Source organism: Musca domestica, unplaced genomic scaffold, assembly GCF_030504385.1.
Source record: "Musca domestica strain aabys unplaced genomic scaffold, Musca_domestica.polishedcontigs.V.1.1 131, whole genome shotgun sequence".
Classification (NCBI taxonomy): Eukaryota; Metazoa; Arthropoda; class Insecta; order Diptera; family Muscidae; genus Musca; species Musca domestica.
Window position 1 is genome coordinate 1,501,470 of NW_026712174.1, and position 20,395 is coordinate 1,521,864.

General features: G+C 33.5%; 2 protein-coding genes across 6 annotated transcripts; one reads left to right on the forward strand and one right to left on the reverse strand.

Annotated features, from left to right (window-relative positions):
• The first annotated feature begins 1,184 nt into the window (after positions 1-1,184).
• Positions 1,185-17,520, forward strand: LOC131800936 (calcyphosin-like protein). 2 transcript variants are annotated; one of them, XM_059118806.1, is made up of 8 exons: positions 1,185-1,308; positions 1,432-1,473; positions 10,569-10,655; positions 12,871-13,004; positions 16,495-16,614; positions 16,814-16,871; positions 16,968-17,180; positions 17,248-17,520. In XM_059118806.1, the coding sequence occupies exons 2-8, from the start codon at positions 1,456-1,458 to the stop codon at positions 17,350-17,352; spliced, it is 735 nt and encodes a 244-aa protein (XP_058974789.1). In that variant the 5' UTR covers positions 1,185-1,308; positions 1,432-1,455; the 3' UTR covers positions 17,353-17,520. The 2 variants fall into 2 exon arrangements, with proteins under 2 accessions (XP_058974789.1, XP_058974790.1); XM_059118807.1 differs by lacking the exon at positions 10,569-10,655.
• Positions 3,906-6,360, reverse strand: LOC131800935 (uncharacterized). Of its 4 annotated transcripts, XM_059118805.1 has the most exons (6): positions 5,857-6,360; positions 5,662-5,784; positions 5,464-5,604; positions 5,192-5,404; positions 4,761-5,111; positions 3,906-4,707 (listed from the first exon to the last, which is right to left on the reverse strand). In XM_059118805.1, exons 3-6 carry the CDS (start codon positions 5,581-5,583, stop codon positions 4,561-4,563), a joined length of 831 nt encoding a protein of 276 aa, XP_058974788.1. In that variant the 5' UTR covers positions 5,584-5,604; positions 5,662-5,784; positions 5,857-6,360; the 3' UTR covers positions 3,906-4,560. The 4 variants fall into 4 exon arrangements, with proteins under 4 accessions (XP_058974788.1, XP_058974784.1, XP_058974785.1 ...); XM_059118801.1 differs by having other exon boundaries at positions 3,906-5,111; XM_059118802.1 differs by having other exon boundaries at positions 3,906-5,111; positions 5,662-6,360.
• Positions 17,521-20,395: the final 2,875 nt, after the last annotated feature.

Genomic DNA, 20,395 nt, shown 5'->3' on the forward strand with positions numbered 1-20,395 from the left:
GAATTTAGTCTAGAAACAAGTGCATCAAATTTGGTGAAAATCAATTCAGATATAAATTTAGATCCCATATATATGTTTCATCTGATTTGGTCTTTAAGTCCCTCACATTCGTGATATGCATTCGACAACAATGATATTTGGTACCAGATAACTTACAGAACTCGGAAATACCTTTGCCAAATTGTATCGAGATCGACTTAGATTTGGATATAGCTCCCATACCCATTCTTAATCCGAACTCAGGTTTATTGTGCAAATAATGGCTATTATCAGCCCAAATAGAGTGAATTTCGAGACGTACGTTTCCATTTGGTGGAACTCGGCTCCGACATGTTATTTGCTATGTTATTTAGTATAAAAATAAAAATTTCTCCGTCAAATTAAATGAAAATCGATTCAGAATTGGATATGCCTCCCATATATTGGTTCCCTCTGAAGCCAAATTTTAACTGCTCTAAAGACAAATGCTGATAGGTGGTATGATACTACATATAAATTCTTTTGGCCCCGCCCGACTTTAGACTTTTCCTTACTGATTTTATATTCAAATTATTAAGTTGTAGCTAACATATCCTTTACATTTGTCAGTTTCTCTCAAAAGATTTTAAACCAATCTAAAAATCTGCTCAAAAAGGTTTCCTACTTCAAGATATGTACTAGAGTTCACTGAGATTCCTAGCTTTAGCATTTTACAATTCTTTTCGTATTTTTTGTATTGTAACAAAATACATACACATGCCTTAAGAAAATATCTCCGATAGATACCTGTCTATTTTCTTAGATTTCTGGAAAATAATTAATCATTGCTACAAATGAAACTCAACTGAAAGTCATCATTAAGAATCTCACTTGAAAATCCACCCTAATAAGAAACTGAATGTAGGCAGACACATTTTTAATTGTTCTTGCCTATGACGCTGGTGTGTTCCCACAAACCTGGGAAAATAGTAGAACCGGTTCATGCTGGGTTCTACCTAAACAACATCATTTTAGCCAGCTTACGGCTCTCGTTTACCAAGAACTGGTGTGCGTAAAGTGAGTGAGCGGCATAGTGCTCCACATGGGTTTTTTGTTTTGTTTCGTTGTGGCGAGGTGAAATCGTTTTTACGTTTGTTGTTGTTGGTGTGTGTGTGTATACTAAGATCACATTGACTCGCTGTGGTTGGGGTCTGATTTGTTTGGCATTGAAATTTCAGTTTGCTCAGTGAAGCCGACCAAGTAAGACCACATTTGCCGTAAGATATCAACAGTTTGTGAGATTCGGATTAAACAAAGTAAATTGTTTTTATTATTTTTTTCTGCCAAGAAGTGAGTTTTTGTTGAAGCTTATTTGAGTGTGTGCAAATGTTTTGTATTAAGAGAGACAGAAATAAACTAATTAATTGCTGATCTTTTTTTCAATTATTTTATTTTCCAAAAACATACAATTAGTCGTTACTAAAAAGGGCAAACAAAATGAATGACGAGCTATTCGTAAGTGTTATTTTACAATATTTTTCGATTACCTATCTGTTTCACACATCTCGAGGATCCATAACTTTAATGTACCTTGTTGCGTTCTAATATCACTTTTCTCTCTACAAATCACATCTACCTGCCTATTATATTGTTAGTAATTCCAACTTGAATTTCCATCGAGACTCGTTCTGAATCATACCATTCATCTAATTCTCTTCTGTATTGTTTCACTTCTTTTGTGTCAAACTAATTGTAGCACCGCATTCATTTGTGATTCATATCTGGTGAAAGTCGTGTGTGTTGGTATGTGTGTATTAGTAGGTGTGGAGTCACGGTAAATTGTCTCGGACCACGCATTTGAATATTTTCTAGATGTACCTATAAATGTATGTGATTGCCGGCTTTTGTTTGTTTATTTTTGATTTTTATTTGTTTGCAATGTTCCACGATGCCACCGAGCGTATCGTATGGAGCAATGCACATTGGGCCATATAGAAATGTATGGATATGGGAATAATAATTATTCAATTTGATTTAATAATTTTTAGTTTTGATATTTCAATGACGATAATGGTGCATCCAAACGAAAACTTCTGAAATATTAAAATAATATGCAAACAGTGTCAGTATGTGTATGTGTTGTTTTCCATGCGATATACACCATAAATTAGGTTAATTTGTTCATAATTGCGTTCATTGATCAGCGATGGCTTGGAACCCAAAGAATATAAAAAAATAAAAGTGTTAATTGATTTTTGAAAAATGTGTTTTTAAGTACCTGTGAATATAGAACTTCAACATTCTTTACAAAAACAAAAAGAGCGGTAAAGCATCAAATGCAAGTAGTGTTGAAGGCACCATGAGTCACTTCTTTATAAATGATCTCTTTCTGATATCGTTTTTAAATATTGTTTATTTTAAACTAGCTGGCCCGGTCCGCGTTGCCGGCCCGTAGTTTTAGTCTTTAATGCAAATTTTGCATAGCATAATATTTCACAAATCTAGCTCATAAAGGTGAAAAAATTTTAATATAAATATTGATTCGACTAAATAGAAATAAATGACTATGGAAGGAGGGCAAAATAATTTCTGAATAGTCAAAGTTAATTACGCTTTTACACCCATTACCATAGCACCTCAAGTGCGCATTAGAGTCCCAAAAAGTCTATGTTCTTGTTCATAGTAAAATTCAATGACGATTAAACAATACCAGCGTTGTTGTCCGCCAATTGGTAAACATCACTATAAATTGGCGATCCTGGGGACTATATGGGGACTGTACCAAAATATTTACGTATGTTGAAATTTTTCTGTAAGATGGTTCTCTGCTCACAAAGTAGCCTAAATACAGCAAATAATGAGCATCCTGAAATCAGGGATACATTTATATAAGGGTTATACCAAAACGTGGCCCAACCAATATTCTCTTGGGGGTTACAAATTCAATAGAAAACAAAAATTTCTTTTCTGACCACCAATTAGATGTGAAAGTGGACTTGGGGGTACTCCAATGTGGGGACTTTACTTAAATAAATTCCTATGTGGCAATTATCTGTATGATGGCTCCCTACCCCAGGGTAGCATTAATACAATTTTTAGCCAAATCAATTAATGAATGTGGTCAAGACCAAAATGGACCCTACTCTGAAAATTAAAAATATTATGCGAAGAGGTTCTCTACCTCCTTAGAAACAAAGATGCCAAATAATGGCCAAAATATTTAAAAAGTGACCAAGACACCAAAAATAGCCTAAATCATACGATGGTTATATAAATATGAAATCGGGTTGTACCCTTATCCGTGAGTTATGATCGATATCATGACCTGCAAAAGCGGTTTAAGGTATCTTGAATGTTTGGGAAGAATTTCTGGAAGAATAGAAATCCTTTTCTTGCTAAGAGTCCCATTCGCTCTACTATTTTCCACCCTTTATATTTGGTATTTTTCTGAATGTACATTGGACGGATTATTGTGACAGGAAATAAGTACACCCAGAGAAAAAATGACAACATCCGTGTATGAAATGACCACATCCGTGTATGATAGTGTATCAACCACGTTTGGTGTCAAAATGAGCACGCCGTTGTCATTTTGACACCGAGATTTTGGCAACGATTTCAACAACAGATGTGCATGAAATGAGCACATACGTGGTCATTTCGAGCACGCCCCGTTGTCAGATTGTCAACGCTTCGTTGTCAGATCGTCAACGCTTCGTTGTCAGATTGTCAACGCTCCGTTGTCGGATTGTCAACGCCCGTTGTCAGATTGAAATCAATGGTGGTCATTTTTTGATATCCGTTCCTTTTCCATTTTATACCCTTAGTAGAAGAAACGAAATTTTTTGAAAAGTATTTTATTGAACGAAACCAATTACATAAATTCAATATAAATACATATTTGATTTAACAAAACAATTCGAATTACATATATTCAATGTATAGAAACAAATTAAATTAACTTAAATCTGAAATAAACTTTTCCATTATTCATAGGATATAAGTGAAATGGGTAAGTAATAAAATCTAAAATTGGTATTAAAAAAATTGTATCCTCATTCAGAGAACCAACTTCATACGATTGTAAATGATAATCAAAGTTTTTAACTTTTACTTGGTTACATAAAATGTAAACATTTTCATTTTCAATTATTAAATGTTTAATTTTGAAAAGTTCAATTGCGGCATTATTTGTTGCTAAATAATAGTTTTTTTTATACCTAGTTCCCTTAAAAAAAATGTCATCAGACACTTTGCAATTTTGGTAATTTAAAACTGGCTTACGTTTTTTGTAACAATATTCCTCTTTTGCCAAATCTTCGATGGTATGCGTATTAATGATAACATTTGGTTCTAAGTTATCTTCGTGTTTTAATAAAAAATTGGAAAATTTCAATCCAGACTTAATAGATAATGAACGACAGGGATTTACTCTTGATGTAGTATTTCCTAAATAGGCTTTTGCTTCCTTGTGTTTAGCTTCGAATCTCATGCTCCAGAGATATTTAAGGGGACCACATTTTCGGATAGCAGTGGGATAGTGGACAAGAAAGTGGTGTTTCGGTTTTAACGAACCGTATAATGTTATATAAACATATAATGTTATATAACATTTGCGAAGAGTTGTTTGCAATGTTCGTTATGAATATTTTTCCCATAATAATTGTAAATTTTTTTCTTAAATTGGTCCCATTTAGAAAGTAGAAGATTGCCTTTCTGTGGATACATAATATCGAAATCAATGTTGACCTAAAACGAAACATTAGTATCCATATACAAATAAATAGCTCATGGCTACTTACCAATTCTGAAGCTCTTGCATCGGACAACTTCGTCCATTCTAGGAGAAATGTATGGCTACTTAAATTTTTTATATCTCTTTGCCGTATGTTAAAAGATCTTTTCCATTTTTCGCAGATCGATCCCCAATCATTACATTCTCTTAGTAAGGAAGCTTTCAATGAATTTTCAACTGATTCATCAATTTCGGGAACATCTTTGTTACAAAAATTAGGAGATGAGTGAGTTGCTGCTTTGCTTGTGCTAGGCTCGGAAATCAAAAGCTTTATTCTTTTGGACTTCTTGTTTCTATACTTGGCATAAAGTTTTCCGCTTGCGTTGTTCTTTCCTTTTCTTGAAATGTAATAATAATCCTAAAAATAAAGACATATTATAAGTTAAGAAACTACATAATCAGATACGTTGTTTATATTGTTGTCGTTGTTAATCTTACCCTCATTTCGTTTTCAAGAGGAAAAACGGAACAAATTTCATCCAATATGCGCATATAGTCTTGAGTGTAAAGAGTAACATTGTTGGTTAAAATATCTTCAATAATTATATTAATTATATCATCTCTTTGCTCGTCACTTAATTTCTTATTAACGCTACTACATTCAAGCGCTAGTTTCCCCTTCGAGGTATGTGTTAACAATTCCGTTAGATCCTATATTAAATAAAAAAACTACATTAACTATGCTTACACAAATATTACTCTTACCTTACCTCTGACAAAATTCCTTTGGCTTTTGAGCAGTTCGAACCTGTAGTGTCGGGAGTACCAGGAGTACTTGCAGGTGTCTCGTTGCGTTTCCACCATTCACCTATTTTAGATGGAACTGACATAGTTTCGTCATCAATCCCGAGCTATTGTTATGACAATATTAATACTGAGTTCAACACTGTAAAACAAATAATACGTACCTTTCGTTTTTTTCCAAGCAAAGAGCTTTTCTCTGAATTCAACTCGCAGTCCCAATGGTGGCACTGCTTCCTTTAAATCTTCTTTTTTCAAGTACTGCAAACTGCGAAATGTTACATGTGATGCTAAAAGAACAAAAAAGAAAATTCTTTGTTAATTACACTGATTAACTGAAAAATTCATTTTTATTTACTTACCTTTTAATTGTTCAAAAAGCGACTCCATATTTATTCCTTTTAAGAACTCCCTTAACATATAATCGTCCTCATTGTTTTCCGCATCTTGACTGCTGCAATGGTTTGTATCGCGAACCACAACAATATTGCCATCGATTTCTAACAACTCACCAATGATATTTTGAGGATCTTGCGAATTATTATTCATTTTCAATAAATTTTTTGCACAATGCGTCCTTTCTCTTTCAATAACACGGAAAAAATGGTAAATATGCAGCCGATTGCACACGAGTAAAAAAAATGACAACGGTGGTGCATGATTCATACACGGTAGTTGCTAAAATGGCAACGATCGTGTACGATTCATGCACGTCGGTGTACAAAGTAACAACGGTGGTGCATCATTATGCAGGTGGTGGTGCATAATTCATACACGACCGGTGTCATATTGACAACGACCGTGTGTGAATCATGCACCACCGTTGTCATTTTTTACTCGTGTGTAATCGGCTGCAATTACCAATATTAAAACCCAAAGTTGTCATTTTGAGCACATCGGTGGACAATTAAGCACGGCTGTTGTTGGTACCGAAAGTTGACTACGTCTCGGTGTCAATTTGAGCACGTTCGTGCACAATTCACCAACAGCCGTTGTTGAAAAATATAACAACGGGTCGTTGCGAAAATGACAACATACGTGCTTGATTTCGCAACGGGATTTTTCCCTCAGTGTAGTTCCACGCTTTGAAATGAGCCCCATTAGGCTTTTCCGTAATTTTTGTTTGTTCAAATGTGTTCGAATCTTCCAGCTGAACCACGATGTCGGCCCTGGAGTTGAAAGGTAGTCAGAAAGGAGTCAGTTAACATCGTATTTCCCACTTATTTCATTTTTTGCTGAAAATTTGTATATAGTGAAAAATTATTCTTTATTTTGTTCACAAAAAATTTACTGAATTCGATTAGATAATACAAATTGAAAAAAAATTGACAAAAGAAGAATAACACATTGAAAAAATCTTCAATTTGTTCGCTGATTTTTTACAGCAAATATTTAAAGATCCTTATATAGTTTGTCAATAGAATGTACTTCTATTTTAAAATTCGATTCCATTAAATTATTTCGACATCATCTATTCCGTTTCCCACCACATAATTCGGTACTACACTTCCATGTAACTCGCCATCAATTTCATTTCTCAAGAAATCAAGTCAATTAAATAAATAGGTATTAATATTTGAATTCAAAAATAAAATATAAAAAACACTACAAATGTACATTAGAAAAAAGTAAGTCAAAATGGAAAAAAATCATACAAAATAAAACATTACTATTGTACATTTCAAAAGTCAAAATGAAAATGTTAATATATCACATTTTTACGCGATTTTTTTGGATATTATCCTTTTCGGAGAGGAGACAATTCCGAATTTGTATGAATCGTTAAAATCAGTCCAGCGGTTCTTAAGTTATAAGCGTAGTAACTAACACAACTTTCTTTATATATATAGATATATATATTGTTATATGAAGCTCTAATAAATATGCAAAGGGTTATAGACTTCCTTTTAGCCATTTTTTACTGGTTTTGCCAGAACAATGTGATCAATTTCGGTCACCCATTTCCAATTATTATTATTTATTGCCGGAGGTATTATAACATTCGAATTTACATGAGAGCGAGCATGACTAAACCGATTTAAAATTGTATGCAGATTTGAGATATTATAGTTTGTAAATGCAGTTGTGAATTCAATTGCTATTTGTAAAATATTGTTCAATTAATGCATTATTCAAAAATGTTGTTGTTCAATTCGGGATCTGATCACATATATTACATTTATGGATGTTACACTGTTTTACACTCTGTGTTTCAAAGTGTTTCATTCGAATTCTTCTGAATAATGAAAGTAACCTATAAATCGACAAGTAAGAATGTTTCATAATTTCTCACTGCATAAGAATATATGTATAAACCTAATATCAATGTTGATCTTAGATGTGGCCATCTTACTCGGATATAAAAAATAACACATTCTAAAATAAAATAATTAGAAACCCCTGAATGGTTTCGAAATTTCGTATCAAAGAATAGATTCTCCATTTCGTATAAAATATGTTTTAAACGTAATAAATGTCATTATAGTCTGTATTTTATTTGATTGCCTACATTCGATATAAATTCTAATTAAATTTATTCAATTAAACAATTAAGCTAATTTTTGAGAGAAATTCCATTGAAATGGGACTTGTCACATGTGCAACATTATTAAATAATTATATTAGGAGGAATGTCTTTCATTGCTAAGACTGTGGTTATATTGTTTAATTATACATTGTTATTTACCTCCTGATTTAATATTCCATAGTAGAGGTGGTTGAACTTAGATATTTCTTATGGTTTATTTTTTGTTGTCCATTCTCGTGTGGGGTATTCATAAATTTGTGCACAGTGAAACATTTTTATAGTAAACAATTGGACTTGTTTACCAGTTATCTCATTAGTAGGTCTTAATTAACAGAGTTTAAGCATCAGGGATTAGTAATTGGAAATATTCCGCAATTACATATGAATCCAGAAATACTTGGTATTACTGTTCACGTCAAGCTCATAAAGACTACGTTGAATTTCACATTAAAAGGTAAATTAATTATATCCGTAATAAGCTTAATAAATTAGGACGCCTCTGACCATGTGGTCATGGTCATGGTGGAATTGAATTCTATGTTTTTATTTCAACGCTTGGAATGTGGACAAAATAAATTCTTGGGCACTAGCAAATAAACACACATTTTATTAACATAACCGAAATTATTATACCAGCTACTAATTAATACGATAGTGTTGCCACCTCACAGTGTGGCCCAATTGGGAGTTTTGTGATATTTTTATTTTTTCCTAACTGATGAACATAAAGGTATCAAATTTGGAGAATTTGTTCATCGAATAGAGAATAAACGTAATATATGAAAACCGGAACTTTGACATATATGGATACATTTTTAAACCATTTTTACACGTCGAAATTCCAAAACACCTAGAAATTATAAAAAACAGTAAAGAAAGTTTTAACGTCGGGCGCTGCCGAATTTATAATACCCTACACCATTTTGTATATTTAGTAGAGCTTCACATAACAAATAAGTTTTAATGGGGAATTTGTGAGAATTAAATCATACTAACTATGATTATAGTAATAATTGAAAGTCCAAAGGAACGAATGTATGGGAGGAATATCCTCCTATGAATCGATTTCTACTAAATTTGTCGAGGCATTTTCCCCTTTTCAATTCGGGCTTGTATTATACGTTTGGTGCACAATTAACATGAAATCCCAATAAAATTTGGCAAAGGTAATTTTGAGCTGTATTTGATATATTTCCCCGAATATCGTTACTACGGAGTCCATATTATGGCTATGCAGGGAAAATTCAACAAATCGGATGAACAATATATATGGAACTGTAGCTATATATGAACCGATTTCCACCAAATTTGACATACTTGTTTCTAGACTCAATTTGGGCTAGTATTACACGTTTGGTGCACAGAAAAAGCAAATCGAACGAAGATATATATGGGAGCTGTATCCAAATATTAACCTATCTCTATAAAATTTAGCAAGGGTATTTCTGAGTTATATATTTGTTATATTTTGAGTGCATACTACGGCTGCGGAGGACAAAAATTACAAATCGGATGAACAATATATATGGGAGCTACATCTATATCTGAACCAATTTCGGTCAAATTTGACTTACTTATATTTAGGTCCAATCTGGTCGTACTATTTGGGCTAATATTACAAGTTTGGTGCACAATATAAAGCAAATTGGACGAAAATTTATATGGTAGCTATACCTAAATTTTGACCGATTTTTTCCAATTTCAATAGGGTTCGTCCTTGGGTCAAACAAATTACTTGTGCAAAATTTCATCTGAATCGGACAATAAATGCAACCTGTACTTTGTTTACAAAAATACATGGACGACTCAGAATGTGATTCTATGCAGATCATCAAAAGGAACTATCGATCTATTTCGTTTCCTTTTGCCTGTTACAAACAAATGCACAAAGACATAATACTCTGACCACCTTGTGATGTAGGGTATAATTACAAAAAATCTAGCTATTTCTTTGAATGATCCATTTTAAATTCAAATACTCTCATTTGTAATTAGAGATATAATTATTTGTAATTTGAAGAGCCAAATACGAACCGAATGCATAGAAATGTAATAATATTTTGTTTGAGTTTCAAATCGAATAGTTCAAATTAAAAGTGGAAGAATCGAACTGTAAATTATATTATTTGAATATAATTAATTAATTTAAAAATAATAATATTTTCGATTTACAATAGAAATATTTTGAATGGCATTGGTAAAAGTTGTAGATATTTTCCTACAGTTTCGTTCGATCTAACAAATTTCTTGGTTAGTGATACATTTTTAAATATGTACCGTCAAGGATACATTTTGTGTGTATTTTCAAAATCCTGGAAACCCTCAAAACAACATACACGATGACACCTGCACATACACCTACACACCGTACACAATTGGGGATTAATACACATACACGCACACACACACCTTGATACCGGCAATTGGAAGTGGAATCAATTATAATAATAGTACTTATCTAAATAGCGACAAGACCCTCATACATTTTTATTGTTTCTTACGTTGACGACGTCCTTTTTGACTAATATTGTGTCATTTCTTTAATAGACCAAGGGATGGGTGCCCAAGCTTTTATTGATTGTAATCTTTTTACTAATGTCATGCCGTCTGTCATTACAAGCGAAATCAATAAGTGTAAGTATAAGTAGATGTTGAGTACATTTGTCTATCTATTGTTTCGATTATACGAGTCATGGCACGCGAAATCGGCGGGACGATTCGAAAAACACACCTTTTCTCAAATTAACCATGACCATATTAAGCTATTTGTATGCTCATGCATGACATTTTTGTTGCATGTAATAGTTAAGTTTTTGTTTTTTGAAATGTAGAACTATTTTTCGTTTTTTAATGAGGTTACGCAAGCATTCTGCTTGGCATGGAATTGCACCCAAAATATTATACACACATGTCAATACGAAAAAAGAAATGATTAAATTGAGCGGCCAGTGAAAAATTTGGTTTTTCGTGCAAGCAAAGAAGACCTCAAAAACACAGGTAGTCCTAAATAAAAGAAATAGTTTCGAACATTTGCAATTTTGACAGCCTTCACTATGAACTTGCAAGCAAAAGAAGAAATAGGAGAGAAAAATATGTGTTTACAGGGTGAGATAAAAAATACAACAAAGTTAAACACCATAATTTTTAATTTTTTTTTTTTAATTTCATTGAACAATGTCGGAAATAGCATCAAATTTTAGAATAAGTTAAGATTTATTCGAATTGGCTACCTTTGGCACGAATTATGGCCTTCAAACGGCCAATGAAACCGTCACACGCTGCCCGAATGTTGCTCTGCGGTATTTTGGCCCATTCCCGGCGAAGCGTTTGCTTGAGGTGATCGACACTTTGGCACTAGAAATGAAGCGAGGAACCTCATTTTGTAACCAAATTTGGGTGGCGCGTGCTGAGTCCTGTTGGAATTTCCAAGGTTTGCGGCCAAAATATTTGCGTGCCCAAGTCTTTAATAGGCCCTCCAGAATATTTTCGCGATAATATTCCGCATTTATTCTGATGCCACGGTCGATTAATATGCGGGGTGCGATCATCGGCTGTTATGGCGGCTCACACTATCACCATGACCGGCGTTTGAGTTCTGGTGGCCAACCGAAGGTGCACAATTTCAGCCGACCTCTTTGGCATGTAAACACGTTAATTTTGTTTGTTTTCAAACTGCTGGACAAGGAATGTTTTCCCATCGGATAAAACCAAATTCGGCAGTTCACCACTTTCGGCCAAGCGAAGCAACTCTTAAGCTCTTTTGAGTCCATTTTATTTCTGTTTCATGGCTTTCAATGGCCCCAGCTCATTTTTCAATATTTTCAGAATGGAATATTGCGATATGTTCAGCTCACGTGCCATTTTTCGGCCATTGCGACGCGGATTTGGATCAAGTCGATTAGATATCCATTTCGTTGAATCCATAAAGTTTTTTTCATTAAATTACACTTTAAGTTATCAGAGAAAGGAAATCATTATCCATTTCCGTTTGTTTTGTATGATTGTTTTGAAGCAGAAGGTGTTCCGGTTAAAAATGAATTTGATTGAAACTTAGTTTAAAACATCATATTTGTGTAATTCTCAATCATTTTTTTTTAATTTCTCAAACAGTAAAGGCTTTGCAAAATCATAATTCGTATAAATCTTAATCTATAAATCTTAAGATGAAAATTAAGTGCATGTAATCTGCATAACAATTTTAATCAACTTGGATCATTTATAGCAGTCCTTATATTAAGAAATGCGCTTTTATTATTTTCAACTAGTTAAACAAGTACTAAAATTAAAAATTATTGAAATGCTTCCCTTTAACCTTCATACAATCCCATAACTATTAACGCTACTCTACTGTATTGTCGTAGTCGTAGCCGAATATCAATCAAAATCCAACCAATATACATATGTATAAAATTTTATCTGTATATTGAAAATAAAAAGTAAAGTAACAATCATTGTGGTTTGTCTTATTTTGTCTGTCCAATATTTCTGTTCGATGAAACAACAACAATCAATTAATAACGCATTGTGAAGTTATGCTTAATTAATTTAACTGAACGAGAAAAAATGCCGCTTATTAACAACAACTATTTAATATTAACTGAGCTTTATGTGTGACTGACTGTGCATGTGTGTGTGTGCGATTGTGCAACAATGAATAAAATTGCGTAAATTATGAATTCCTTGTATTAAATTGAATGTATCAAAAATTAAATCGAGTAGAGAACAAAGTGAGCATTTCTTAATTGTTTATAATTTTTTTATTATTAACACTGAGTTCATTCCACTTCGGCTAACCGCAATTATTATATGCGTATTTTGTTTTATTTATGAATCTTTTTTGTTGATGCAGGATTTTCAACAGCTGGAAGCTAACATTGTTAATAAGTCATTGGCTCAACTGTCAGCTGGCGATATGGATCCAATAACCAAATTGCGTGCCTTGTGTTTGTCTCGCGGTGCCACCGGTATCAATGGATTGGGCAGGTGAGTGACAATTTATTTTAATTTAACTAATTATAATTAAATCTAATTTCCTAAATTATGAATGTTCAGTTGTTGAATTATATCGTATTAATTGCTTCCGCATAACATGCAAAGGTGGAAGGGAGAGAAAAAAATATTTTATTTATTTCGAAACTATTATACCTAGATTTGTGCGACGAAATACTTTAATACCTTTATTTATATAAAAAAGCTCAATCGATAAAAAGAGAAAGAAAACTGTATAATTTCCACCCACATGCAATGGCGGAAAACTTTTATTTAGCAAAATTTAAAAAATTCCTAAAAATACTCAATATTTGTGCGTTATAATCGTTACACATCCAATATATTGAAAAGTAGCCCGTTCTGATGAACAATATAGCCAGACTCCAAAAATATTAATAACTAGAAAGTAATCTGGACATAAATTGAGTAATTTTTTTGGATAGTTTAGGTGTTTCTACCCAATAACATTTCGCCGTATTACAGCCATTTCGCCTGACACACATAAGTGTGAAGGACTGTAATACAAACTTATAATCGACCGGTACATGAACCGACATTAAACATTTCTATTGAGAATCTAGAGTGCAAATTATAGTCAATTTGTTTGAAATTGAGGTTGTAACACTAAAGAGCCAAATATAAGACCTACATTTAAAATCAAGTATCTGCATTCTCAGATAAGCTGCAACTATTTGGATTGGCAAATTTTCCCTACACTCTCAAATCCCAGCAATATCCATTACCTACTGCATTATTCGGAGGTTCAAAGTAAGGGATATCCATTACCTACTGCATTATTCCGAGGTTCAAAGTAAGGGATTGTGTTCTTGAAAAGGACATAAAAAGTTGGAAAATTAAATTAAAAATAAAATTATAAGTTTAGTACAGCCATTTAAGGATGATATTCCCTGTTTTACTTATTATGAGAGTCTTGGCTATATTTTCCAATATACTTGGCTGAAAATTAGTAATTTGGTTTCTGCGGTATATTTCAGCAGTTATGGCGAACATTTGATAATTTGTTGGAAGTAGTGTTTCTACAAATAAAAGATCAAAATGCCAAATATTTGCTAAATTTAAACAAGTGAAAAAGGAGCTAATTTCGACAGAGTCGAACCTTTTATATTCTCCACCATTTGGAAGAAACATGAAAAATGTAATAAAATACCGTCCAAAAATACCGCTCAAGTGAAAACCGTTATATGGGGGTCATATGAAGACGTGGTCTTGCATAAGCAATTTGTGTCATAGACTGTAGTAACGGTTCCGAACTTTATATATGAAATTTTAAACAATTCCGGTGAATTCATGTCGCTATCGTGGACCTATATAGATAATTCTCTTTCAAGGGGTAAAGTACTCATTGAAAAATGTGGCTAAATCATCAAACTACGGAATATCGGGGGGTATCGTTATATGGGGAATATACGATATTACGGACCTATATAGACAATTCCCTTTCAGGGGATTAAGTACTCACAAAGAATTCCTTGCGTAGAATTTCAGACAATTCCATTAAAACATGTGGTTAAAATCATCAAAATACCGAATATCGGCGGGTACAGTTATATGGGGACCAATATAACCACCGTGGAACCATATAGCCCATCTTCGAACTTGACCTGCCTGCAGACAAAAGACTGATCTGTTCAAAATTTTAGCTTCCTACCTTAATTTATTTTTACTGTAGCATGATTACAATAGAACGACGGACAAGGCTAAATCGTCTTAGAATTTTACGCTTATCAAGAATATATATACTTTGTTGGGTCTAAAATTATTATTTCGATGAGTTACAAATGGACCGACGAACTTAATATACCCTCCATACCATGTATGGTGAAGGGTATAAAATCAAATTAAAATATATAAATAAAAACAAGTTTGGCCAGGCCGGATTGTTAATACCATTTGGAGAGAAATTAAAAAAGGGAAATTACCGTTATATTGGGGCTTTATGAAGACGTGTGCCTGTCATTTTGTCATAGGCCATTACGATATTCATACACGAAAATTGAAACAATCCTGTTGGATAATGTCGATAAAATCATCAAAATACCGAATATAGAGAGGTACCCTTATATTGGTGCCCATACAAAGACGTGGACCTGTATGAGACATTTTCTGTTAAAATATGTAGTGCCCATAAAAATAATCAAAATACCAAATATATATCTGGATGTATAGTTATATGGGGACTATACCGATAACCTTGATCTATATTTACAGTTCTATGCGAGTAGGTTTGCAGAAAATTCGAGTTCAAATTGTGACTAAAATACCCAAGAAACCTTAAATCTGTCTATACAGTTATATGGAGGCTATACCAAATTATGGATCTATATATAGCCAATTTCAATACCAAGTCTGGCAGACATAAAACACATCTGAGTAAAATTTATTACCCAACTTCATTTCGTTCGAAAGCTGATGGACAGACAGTCGGACGGATATCTCTAAATCGACAAAGAATTCTTTTGCTGATCAAGAATTTATATACTGTGTGGGGACTAAAATTTATATTTCGAGGTGTTGCAAACGAAATGACAAACGTAGTATACCTTCCATGCTATGGTGTAGGATATAAAAACGAATCGTGTGCCTGCTATAGTCCAGGCTTATATGATGACCGAAAATGGAAAATATTGGCCCACTGTTTCTCAAACCTCCACGCAAAATAACAAAATGATTAATGATCGTTAAATATGGAATACAGATCTTCTTCTTGTTTCACATATCCCAATTATTCCGCATGAAGTTATGATTTACCAGTACACTCCCTCAGATACCTTTCCCACAAAGGTAAAACTTTTTTAATATTTATTTACTTTCAATGAATTCTTAATTTTTTCATATTTCTGCTTGAACTGCGCACATGGAAATATTTATACTGACATTAGATTTAATAAAAGTTTCCCAAAAAGTAAAAACAAAACTAAATGATCGAATGCTGGGTGTATATATATACCGGAACAACGAATGAAACATCGTTGACCATGCTACAGTGGATATAATGCGTGTTCTACACCTAAGCGTTTGTTATTAGGACTCCGGTCCAATATACTTAAGCAGCTAAATTTTTCGATCTAAAACTAACGCTACAAGAAAATTTAAATGAATAACGAGATAACTTAACCTTCCGATAGAACTTCTTGTTGAAAGATATAGTGCCATGAAATACCCATCAGGAAACAATTTCCATTTTCATTAGCAACATATGTATGTTCGATTTTAAAGCGATTAGTAAAATAAGCTTTCAAAACTCATAAATATGTAAAATACGCTTATACATCTTCCGCATTTAAGCAGATTACTCGACCACAAAAAAAGGTATTTAATTTGTATTAAAATCATCAACGGAGCACCAATTTGTATTATATTTTAAGGATCATATTTTTGCATTTGCATTTGAAAAGAGAGAAAAATATTTTATACTTGTCTTGGTGCCTAATTAATTTACATTAACTGTTGTTCCCATTTACAGAATATTCCGCAATATGGATGATGATGGCAGTAAAGCCTTAAACGAGTACGAATTTACCAAAGGCATCAAGGAATGCGGTTTAGCCGTGAGTAATGAGGAGATTAAGGAGATGTTCCGCAGGTAAATGAACAGCATTCTAAATAAAGATATTAATTACGCCTCATAAGAAAAATCATAATTTCGGCTTTTCATGTCTCCTTAAATTTCATATTCCGGCCCTAACGATGGTAGATACAGTCATCGTTTTTTTTTTTTTTTTTTTGGTTTGTGTGTTTGGTTATTGATGTTTTTCTTTTTTCCCCTGCTATTCTATTTGCAGCTTTGATGAGGATGGCAGCGGCTCCATTAACATGACTGAATTTTTGCTCAAGCTAAGGGTAAGTACTTTTTTTGCGTATTAAGATGAACGGGGTTTGTTTAATACAAATTCCCTTTTTCCTCATTTTGTAATTTTTTTTTCTTTATTCACGTAGCCTCCCATGTCCCAAGCCCGTTTGGCAATGATTGATAAAGCCTTCAGTAAAATGGATAAAACCGGTGATGGTGTCATTACCTTGGAAGATTTGAAAAATGTGTACACAGCCCGCGAACATCCCAAATTCAAGAGTGGTGAAAAGACTGAAGATGAAATTTTAACCGATTTCCTGCACAACTTCGAGGGCGGTCGTGGTAATTTGGATGGAAAAGTAAGTCATTTTATCTAGCTTAAATGCGATATGTTTATAAACCATTATGTTTTAAAACTTATTTTAGGTGACAAAAGAAGAATTTATCAACTATTATGCCACCATCAGTGCCTCCATAGATAATGATGAATATTTCGAGTTTATGATGAAGAAAGCCTATGCCCTGGAATAAATCTCTACAACTAAATGTTTTTATTATCCTATGTAATTTTTGTGTTTTTAAATGTTCCCTTTAGCTAACAGAATTCGTGTTTTAAAACTAATATGAACAAAGTATTATTTGCAATGATAATTATTAATAACTAAAATAAAATTATAAATGCACCAAGTCTATAAAGCACCCCGATTTTTTTTAATTTTCTAAAAATGTAAAGAAAGATAAAAAATGTGGATAGGAGAAGCGTAATTATACCTTACGCGATTGCGCGCATCTACGGCACATCTTAGTGTAGCTTTGCATGAAATACACTATTTTTTATAAATCGGTCACATTAGTTTATGTACATTTAGTATGTTTACTTCTGGTAGAAAAATGTTTAAATTAGTTCCACTTTTTCGCTAATTTGATGACTTCTGTCGGACCTTTGGATATCCTCCACCATCTGGATTAAATTTGTAAATCCTCAAAAAAAATCCGTCGAAATACCGAATATACGGAGTTACTGTTATATTGAAGCCTTTAAAAAAGACATGGACCTGCGTATGCAATTTTCGGTCACAGGCTGTAGCATCCATTACGAACTAACAATACGAAATTTGAAACAACTCCGGTGGATTATGTGGGTAAAATCATTAAAATGCGGAATATTGGGGTGTACAGTTATATGAGGACTACTTTCCTTAGTTTCCAACGGAAATTAAGAAGATCGATAAAATCTTATTCCTATGTACTTTAAGTCCACAGGATTCTTGGTATTGAAATAGACATAACTGCAAAGGCATATTAAAAATGTTTTGGTTGTTATACACAATTGTAAATTGACAGTTTGTGTTCCCAGTATACATCATTGCAGAGAACTGTCAGTATAGCTCCAAGTTTATAGACACCATACAACAGTACTTTCAGACATCTTTTGTGTTTTGATTATTATATGTGATACACTATTCATCGGAATGGTTTCAAATTTGATATTTGAATTCGTATTGGGTATTACCTTCAATAACAGAAAATTGGCCAAGCAGTCCAACATGTTTGTATATTCGGCATTTTTTATGACTTTATGACAGGAAATTTCCTGTATAGGTTCACCTCTTCGGGTAGTTTGCCATTTTTATCCACATTTTCAAGGGCATTATTTCATAATTCGTATGGTAGGCCCCATATCACTGTACCACCAGATATTTGGTATTTTAATAAATTAAACGGCATGTTTTTCGACAATTTTTTTATTTTGCTAATTCCATGAACATGGTGGAGGATGTTATATGTTCAACCCGGCCGAATTTTCTTCTGTTTTACTTGTTTTTACTTTGTACGCTGCTGGTATTGAACTAGCCTATTATGTATTTTAGTCCATTACAACAATCACTGTCCAACGGCCGTTTCAAATTTTACACATACATCAACAGCACTATGTCTTCTATTCTGTATTCGGACACGCACACTCTATGCCGAAGTAAGCTATTTTGATTTGTATTTTTTTAGGAATAACCCATTATTTGCACCTACTGGTAAAACTGCTTACATTACCCATGGATTATTGCGTTCAAACAGCTTCATTTAAATGTGAATGTAAACTCGTAGCTAGCTTCGTATATTAAAATAAATTATTAGAAACTCTCTTAAATTATTAAAGTATTATGTGAACGGATAGAGCTAGAAATTTGGTATGAGAATAGAGGTTGGAAAGTAAGTTTGATATATGAATGTGGTTTTGGCAATGTGCACTAAGTGTGCGAACTGTACTAAACGGTTCTTAATTTTTAAAAGTTTGATTTAGGGTGGACGGATGAAGCTGGAATTTTCAGTACTTTATCCCTTGGAAGAGAATTATCTATATAGGTCTACGACATCGTATAGCCCCCTTATAACGGTACCCCCGATAATCGATGATTTTAGCCACATTTTCAACGGAATTTTCTGAAATTCTACACAAAGAGCTCTTTGTGAGCACTTTATCCCCTGGAAGGGAATTGTCTATATAGGTCCACAATATCGTATATACCCCATACAATGGTACGCCCCGATATTATTTTTTGATGATTTTAGCCATATTTTCCAATAGTATTGTCTGAAAATCCACACAAGGAGTTTTTTCCATATAACATTTCCCCACGATATTCGGCATTTTGATGATTTTAGCCACATTTTCCAACGGAATTGTCTGAAATTCTACACAAGGAGTTCTTTGCGAGTACTTTACCCCCAGACATAGAATTGTCTATATAGGTCCACAATGTCGTATATATGTCAGGTATTTTAAAGATTTTAACAGAATTTTTAATGTTTTTTTTTTTTTGAAAATTTTCTAATTCGTTCCAAATGGTGGAGGGTGTTCAAAGTTCGGTCCGGTCTTGCTTATTTACTTGTTTACACTTAAACCACTGCAACGTTGCTATTTGTTAACCAATGGAAGTTATGCAGATTTACAGTTGCAAATCTAAGAAACTTGTCTATATTTGCCGTTATAAAATTAATTTTCGATGTGGACTAGAAATACCAAAAGACATATTAGTCATCTGTGGGCACCAACAAACCTGAATCGGAACATTAGAAGAAGTGTGTATTTTTCAAGTTCAGAATCCCAACCAAGGACATGTTAAATTCCCTATGTTTCCTTGATGGCGGATACAGGGTTGCCCATATTCGACGGACGCATCTGGCAACGCCATAACTTTTGACAGAGATGTCACATCGCTTAATGACATACCGTGTTTGAAGCGTCAGTCCAAGCAGATTTTTTACCATGAACCAATACACGCCACGCGAAATAGTTGAAATTTCAACGTGCTTTTAAAACATTAAAAAATGTGAGAAGTGCGCCTTTTAAGAACACCATTAAGCGTTTATACGAACAATTTTCGACTGGTAAGGCTCTTTCTAATCCGAAGAGGCCATATAAAAGTCGAGCAAGGCGATCGGCCGAGAATATCGCTGCCGTACGAGCCAGTGTTGAGAGGTCCCCAAGAACATCCCAAAAACGCCGTTCTCAGCAGTTGGGCATGGCTCGGTCCACTTTACAACGGATTATCCGCATTGATTTGCATTTGTTCCC

Coding starts and splice junctions, on each gene's coding strand:
- LOC131800935 (XM_059118801.1), bottom strand. CDS start 5,583: ATGTCAGTTCCATCTAAAATAGGTGAATGGTGGAAACGCAACGAGACA. Junction 5,405..5,463: donor CCAAAGGAATTTTGTCAGAG/GTAAGGTAAGAG, acceptor TATTTAATATAG/GATCTAACGGAATTGTTAAC. Junction 5,112..5,191: donor CTCTTGAAAACGAAATGAGG/GTAAGATTAACA, acceptor CTTTATTTTTAG/GATTATTATTACATTTCAAG.
- LOC131800936 (XM_059118806.1), top strand. Junction 10,656..12,870: donor TACAAGCGAAATCAATAAGT/GTAAGTATAAGT, acceptor TTGTTGATGCAG/GATTTTCAACAGCTGGAAGC. Junction 16,872..16,967: donor AATTTTTGCTCAAGCTAAGG/GTAAGTACTTTT, acceptor TTATTCACGTAG/CCTCCCATGTCCCAAGCCCG.